Source organism: Montipora foliosa, chromosome 6, assembly GCF_036669935.1.
Source record: "Montipora foliosa isolate CH-2021 chromosome 6, ASM3666993v2, whole genome shotgun sequence".
In the NCBI taxonomy this organism is placed as follows: domain Eukaryota; kingdom Metazoa; phylum Cnidaria; class Anthozoa; order Scleractinia; family Acroporidae; genus Montipora; species Montipora foliosa.
The window spans coordinates 12514562-12522061 of NC_090874.1; the positions used below are offsets into that span (position 1 = coordinate 12514562).

Sequence of the window (7500 nt, forward strand, 5' to 3'; positions counted from 1 at the left end):
AAGTTCCCCAACAGACTTGGTGAATGCAAGGATTATGTAGAAAATGCGTTGGACACTGGTCTATCAAGACTATCAAGGCATACGCATCTTATGTTAACAGAATTACCAACAGAAGTCAGTTTTCAACACCACTTATAAGATTGAGTACAGTCCAAGACAGTTGCAGTGAGTGACAGTAGAGAGCTTTAGATTCTAGCAAGAGTACGACTACGAGTACGAAATTTTCTCATAGAACAACAGTGAACGCGCGCAAACCAGCGTCATTTTGGCGGGAAAAACGTGTTACTGTCGTCATTTTACTACGAGCTTTGCAAAAATGTCGTCATGAGAAAAAAAGTCAACTAAAGGATAGCAGTTTTGGCATTTTTTGATGAGCAAAAAGGCTCCGTTACCAGCAATAATAATAACTGAGCAACCTATACTGGTAACAAAGAGTAAGATTAAGTGTGCGGGTTATAAATCTTCTTAGTATTTTCGCTAAAAGCAAACAGTCAAAACTCGTACTCGTTCTTGTCCTCGTCCTAGAATCTAAAGGTCCCTAATGTCCATAGACTGCGAAGGCAGACGTATCCACCGGAGATATGTGTCCATGGAAGTTCTGCAATAGGTTTTGCTTAATATTGAACCTCCTTGCCAAATGCTTTTCAAAATCTGGACACATAACAATGTTTCGTTTGTTTTGACAAACTGTGCGTATTTTTCTTACAGGGCAATGGAAGAAAAGAGACCTTGGAAAAGAAATTGATCATTTATGTCAAACGTCACTTGAACTCATGTGATTGCCTATACTACTTTTACACTAGCTATGGTGTGGTGTACAGTTTTCAGTTTTCAAAACAACCCTGAACAACTTTGATTAAACAGTGACAGTAAAATGCATTCATTTATTCCCAGTAAATTGTGCCCAACATTTTACATCAAGCAGAGGAAATCAGTTCCATATAAGTTCGATGGTAGACTAATAGTTTACTTGCCTTACCTGACTTAAAGAAATCAAAGCTACATGAATTAACTATTTTTCGACAGCTATCAGTCTTGGATCCAAGAAAACTAATCTATTTCTGTGGAGGAGGGACTTCCTCGATCATTATACGGGTGACGGAGTTCCACCCGGTGTAAGCATCCGAACCAGCTTTCTTTCCAACGCAATCTCCAACATTGATCGCCACTCGCACAATCCCCTTGCCGATCCCCTCACAGTATCCTGCGATCTGAGTTGTTTTGTGTATGTTGCTGTCTGTCTTGCCTTGGTTAATGTGAATGTGCATAAGACCGTCGATTGCCAGAGGAAGGCATTCCGCGTTATTGAAGGTAAAGAACCAGCGTTTGCAGCAGTCCAGACAACAGCAAATTCTGTAGTCGCCATTAAACTCGACTTTCAAAGCCGAGTTCTCTGAAAGCTTGTTGAAAGTACATTCCTGAAAAAGAAAACTCCTTTACGAATAAGTGTAACATTTGACACCTGTTCATGTCAGCTTTATCGAAAGGTTTACTGGAATGAAATTTGACGTTGTTTATAGTAAGTTTGGGAACGGAAAAGATAAATGGCCAATTTTATTTAGTTTGAAAATGAACAATACATTGCCGCCCTTACCGGATGGACAACCTGATTTTGACAAATTCTACAGTCTTCGACTTCGTTCCACTATCACCTCCTCCTTCTTTAATAATGCAAGACTGTCAGAGAATATTTCTTAAAGAATTTGTTCAACCTTGTCCTAAATACGACAGACGAACACAGCATTCCGGCGCTGACTCGAATACCTATGCTTTTAACCCTCTTTCAAATTGCCATGTTTCTTTCTTACCTTTATCATTCCATTATCTTTGCCTTCATTAATGTTTTTCCATGCACACTGTTTCCAATTTTTCGGCATGGCCTGGAGACTGGGATCACCTTTGGGTCCTTGAGTACCCTGCTCTCCCTTAGGTCCCATAGGTCCCTTATCTCCGGGTGGTCCTGCTGGGCCTTTCTCTCCCTTGGGCCCATCTCGTCCATTGTAACCAGGGACACCAGGAACCCCTGGAACACCAGGTGCACAACCCGCTGTGCAAGCATTTGCCGATTTCGCACCGGGATCCACCTGATGTGTGTTGAAAAAGGAAAGACACAAGTCAGATTTATCTCGCAACCCTTGCAGTTCTTGGCAGATCTTTAGTCATTCAAGTGAAATCGTGTTTCAGAATTGCATCTACAAATGATAACATAAGCATCTGCAAAAATTAAAGAAACAGCGCCGAACCTTTCAATGCAGAAGCAGCATAGCGGGAAAATGGTTTCTGAAAACTATGTGCTTTGGCCGAATCTTTTGCTGTTTCGATGCGCGAGCCAGTCGTCGCTATTATTTGTTCGGGGGTTCAACTTGACAAAAGCGGCAACAGGATCTTTACAAAACGACAGGTTTGGTGGAAAAAAAAACACCATCTTTATATTTTTCAGCTGCATAAAAGACAGCGCAAAAGGAACAAAGTTAGAGTTTTGTGGAGAAAGTAATCAAACGTTAGCAATATTTCTAGATTTTGGTTCCAATTCACTTACAAAGTACCACACTCCTTTTTCTTAAAGCAAACGAAATGGAACATTCGCGATTCTTCGCCCATGCAGTGCGTTGCTCAAATCTGCACTTGTATGAGACGAGAAGGATTTTAACACTTTCCTCCGACATACATTTCAAGTTTGGAGCGAATAGAAACTGAAGGAAAAAAAAAAGGATTAAAACTGCTTGTGGGTGTTTCTGAAATGCATGCTATGGATTATATGAAAATATTCTTTAAAAACGTGCAAAGTAAAACTTGATTTAAACCTCTTAAAGATAAATCTAGATTTTCACAATGCTTTCTTCCAAGATCGAATAACTCTGTGGCTGGTAAGATGAGACAAATTTCGTGGTTGATAAATTTGTTACTCACCGATACATTTGCGCAAAACGCTAAGTGTGAGGTTGAAAGCATAACGAGCAAAATCAAGAAATTCATTGTCTTTGAATACTTGCAAGGAGCTGATGGTGCCATGATCTGATGAATGAAAGGAAATATTTCAAAGAGTTGGTACAGCTCATGTATTTTGATTCAGGGTCGTGGTTCTGGCATGGAGACTCTGGGCTTTACCAAACTTCCCACCTTGTATTCATTGTATACCTACGAGCATTCCACTTTCCCTGATCTTGTTTCACTAAAGCCGGTTCTCTTCACAGGTCAAATTCCCAGATGTGTGTGAGGTTTCTTTTCTTCAACAGAGATTAGTTTTATATGAGTTTCGTTGCTATTTAATGGATAATTACTGAGGTACATAGCATTATGAGAAATGATTGCAGTCGTTGGCTTCAATAATTTCTCATAATGCCATCTGCCAGTGCCGGAGTAATTATGTAAGCTGTGCATGCAAGCTGCGCATGGGATCCACACACAAGTAAACAAGTAGACAGTATAGAAGGTGTCAGGCAACGCAGAGCGGCAAGGTTTGTGACACGTTACTATGACCGAAAGACTGGAACAGTCACACGGTTACTCGAGGATCTAGGTTGGTTACAGCTTAGCTAAAGGAGGTAGGAATCAAGACTGGGTAGCTTCGAGCGAAGAAACAGCTAATAACAAGACAATACCATTCAAAGAAATTCATTCGTCTTAGCAGTCGATCCCACACCTATAAATGTAGCTTTATAACAAGAAAGATAAAGGATTGGAACAATCCAGCCACGGACGTTATCGAATGTGGGGACATTGAAGCTTCACTTTTCAAAGAAACTATCGGAGGATGACTCTTTTTTTTTTAAAAATAATTATATATATTTTATTGTTATTTATACATTTACTCTCTTTTTTTAAACATCTACGGTGACGGTTGATACCCTTTGAGTATTTCTAATTTAGATTTTTAACTAGTTTAACTAAATGTTAGAAATGCTGCCGAGTGGAAGGGATATGTTCAATTTATGCTTAATTGCAATTTAACGACTGTTCGTGCGAGGAAATGAAGGGAGAATACAATAGGTCCGGTACAAAACTGGACCCCAAACTGACTTCAATACGCCGATGCTGTGGTTATCAATGATAAATGTTGTCACTATCAACGAAATGTACCGCAGCATGACTATCTGTATGGGTGCTACACGGCGTTTGCATGAACTGAACCCCTTGTATTTGTACGTATTCATTGCCGTGAATTTGATATCTTCAATTCCCAGGACCTGCTCCCGTCTGACCTTGTAGCTCAGTCGGTAGAACAGCGGTGATTTAACCCGCAGGTCGTGGGTTCAATTCCCACCCTAACCAGACTTTTTCTCTGTCCTTGAGTGGTCCCATTTCCATTGGTAGGGCCAACGGTCACATGGTTTACATGGGTAGAAAAAAGCCCTTCACATCATCCTCTCACATTTACATCTGTTAGATACACTAGTTTTACTCAGTGCAAACCTCAGTTTGGAAAGGCGATGAATTCCGCGGGAGGCGAAGCATTATTTGTGTGTGACACAGACCTCTCATGATACTGATATTGTAGCAGAAATCGAAGGTAAACGCTTGCAAGACCTGGTGGAACCCGACCTGGTGAGTTATTTTGCCCTCCCTGGTGGAATTTTGATCTCCCTGGCACCTGGTGGTTTTTTAAAAACTCCCTGGTGAATTGTATTCCTCCCTGGTGTAGAATTTTCAGTTTCCCTGGTGGTCAATTGACTTGCTTTCAAAATTGAATGCAATACGTTTCTTGCCATATATATCAAACATAGTATGTTAAATACTGGGTCACACAGTTTTGCATGTATATACATATATAGTTAGATTTTAAAAAGTCATTGGCCCCCCTGGCGAAGAATTCAGGATCAACCTGGTGGATTTTTGTCTGCCCTGGAAGAATTTTTGTTAAAAACCTGGTGAACAACCAGGTTCCACCAAGGTCTGTGACAGAGAGGTGTGACACTGCATTAAAATCACTTTTGGGAATTTCACTCTATTATTACGGAAAACTTGCGGGGCCATTTTCTACTGCTTTGTACACCAACATGGCCTTCTCATCACGTGGATGCAAACCAAGAATACTGAGGAGTAGATGTTAACCAGGCTAATTTGATAACATAATAGCAAGAAAACTATTTGTGGGAACATGGTTTTCTAGGTAGCGAAAATGCCGAATTGCTTCGCAATACGTTGGTCTGGATTTTTGGCGTTCAGTTTTCTCTGAGGGCTGGGAAAAATTCACAGCTATCTTTAGAGTGTGACGAGCTGGGGCGTGAATTTTTGCAAGGATATTAGTATCGGGGATTGAGCCATTTGCTTATCAAAAGGAAAGTTGTTGGGGCTTATGAGAATTTGACTTTTAAATTTAGAGCGCTGTCCTGGTGAGCTGTATAAAAATACATGTCTCGCGTCCCGAATGAAGTCGGCGACAACGCATTTTATTTGCAGGCTTTGCCAAAGCCGAACTGGGAAATCTGGTTTTACAAAAAGGTGGCCGGGAAAAAGTAGAGCACGGTTCGATGGACACTACAGTGATCACTCTCTTCGGCATAGTTGTACTAGTGCTACACGATTGTATGGTGGTGGTGTCCCAGAACAACTTAGCCAAGAAACTACTGGTCATCGGTCTTACGATGCGGTCAGAGCATATAAATGTACGTCATCGACACTTAAAAGGAAAGCAAGCGAAATTTTGCAGGGCTCTCTTTCAAAAAAAGCTTTAATTGACGTGGAGAAAACGGACGAAAACGGTGCCGAGAAAAATTACACTACACAAGAGGATTGACTATTAACTTGAAGGAGTACAGCTGGAAAAAATGCGACCAAGAAAGTAGTAATCAGTCAGTTGTAGTTAGAATTAATTGCACTAAAATTTTTATTTCGTATAAATTAAGTTCTGACTAGAATACCTAAGCTTCTTAATACAAAAAAACTGTGCTCCATTCCACCCGTCTCCTTGATTTTATTTATTCTCAGTGTTTTGAAAGTTATACTTGAAGTGGCACTTCGAAACAAAAAAATGAGTTGCAATAAACGAGAGTTAGACCGAAACGGTGCTGTTGACAAAGTTCTAAATTATCAAGGATAGTGCTCTGTAAACTCATTAAACTTGCTAAAACAGGATAACTGCAATATATGCAGCCTCTTTGATTTACCCCTGATAATTTCCCCTGCTGACAAAAAAGACGGCCCTGTTTTCCTCAGACAGTTGTTTTAGCATCTTAAAGACAGCAATCGTTAAGTTAATGCAAAGAGAGAACAACACGATTTCATGCGTGAGGATCAGTAATTATATAGGCCCTTAGGAGTTGGTTACCGCTTAGCAACTCCGTGTTGGCCGGACAGTACAAGTGAGGTCAAGCGGAAAAAGGAAAACAAGGCGTGCTTTGCCACGTATTCCCTTTATTTGAAATTCGTTTTTGGATAAATCTTTAATATTTTTGCTTTTGAACAAATGTGGAGAGGCTTTTTTGACGCAAGATTTACTCAATCAAACAGGATTTGCCGAGTGGAAACGGGAAGAACGAATGTCGGTCACATCGCCAACGAGTCGGTCAACGTGTAAAGTAGGCGACTTAATAACTGAACAAATTGTTGGAGACAAACTTCAACTAATACTATTAAGGTTACCCGAGTGCAGGTGATATTGGCTTTGGAAGCAGATACACTAAGAGTAAGAATCCATTTCGCTAAGCGAGTGAATAATACATTTGCCGAAATTTCGATGAAAGTCGCCGCCAATTGGCCAACAAACTGTTGGAAACAACTTCTTGAAAAATAAGTTCCGTCGCTGTCCTCCTTTATGTGTTTTCCTTTAAGAGCGATTGACTGTAAATATCGCCAACAGTACGTCATGCAACAAAGAAAAACTTATTATAAAAATACAATTTTTAGTTCACTATGCTAAATATTTTCCCTTGGAGCGACTTTTCTACTCTGCGCGCTTTTTGAGCAGGTAAACTACTTGAAAAGTACTGCTCTTTTCGGCTCATCGTGAAGAAAAAAAAAACGCTAACATACACAATAATTTTTTTTTAAACTTAGTATAGGGCTTTCTAACGTTATTTATCCATATAGGGGCACCCAACGATAATCTTCGGTAAAATATACGTTTGGGAGAGACAAACTGTAACTGTTCTACGAATTTCGGTTCTACGTTGCCAAACAGCTACAGATTTCTTTACTAAAACATCACCAAAAGATCTCGCAACCAGGGAAAAGTAGTCCCTTACGTTTTGCGGAAGGGGTAGAGCAGTTTCGGATGAGCAAACGGTTCGGTTGGAAGTTCTTAGAAGGTAACGTTCAGCTAGAAATTTCTGAATGAAGAGATCATTCGCTAAAATTATCGGAAACTTCAATTTTCAGCTAAGATATCCGAAGAGATCAAATTCTTCTATGTGATAAAAAAATCCCTTTAGACAGTCTTTATACATTACAAGGAGCCTAGAAACGTGTCTCGAAGGCTTTTGGCTTAATTTGCTCGTTGGGAGGCCTCTTCGTTATCTAATTTGAATTTGGCAAAAACTAGAATTTGTGACAAATTTATGA

At 40.0% G+C, this 7500-nt stretch overlaps 1 protein-coding gene across 1 annotated transcript in view; it reads right to left on the minus strand.

Moving 5' to 3' along the window:
- Positions 1 to 865: 865 nt before the first annotated feature.
- The window catches only part of LOC138008701 (collagen triple helix repeat-containing protein 1-like), a 7571-nt gene continuing 936 nt past the window's right edge, over positions 866 to 7500 (minus strand). The window contains exons 2-4 of the mRNA XM_068856013.1: positions 2911 to 3015; positions 1809 to 2084; positions 866 to 1418 (exon numbers count right to left, since the gene is read on the minus strand). Coding sequence (XP_068712114.1) covers positions 1056 to 1418; positions 1809 to 2084; positions 2911 to 3012 — 741 coding nt within the window. The 5' untranslated portion in view covers positions 3013 to 3015 and the 3' untranslated portion in view covers positions 866 to 1055. The remainder of the gene's footprint in view (positions 1419 to 1808; positions 2085 to 2910; positions 3016 to 7500) is intronic.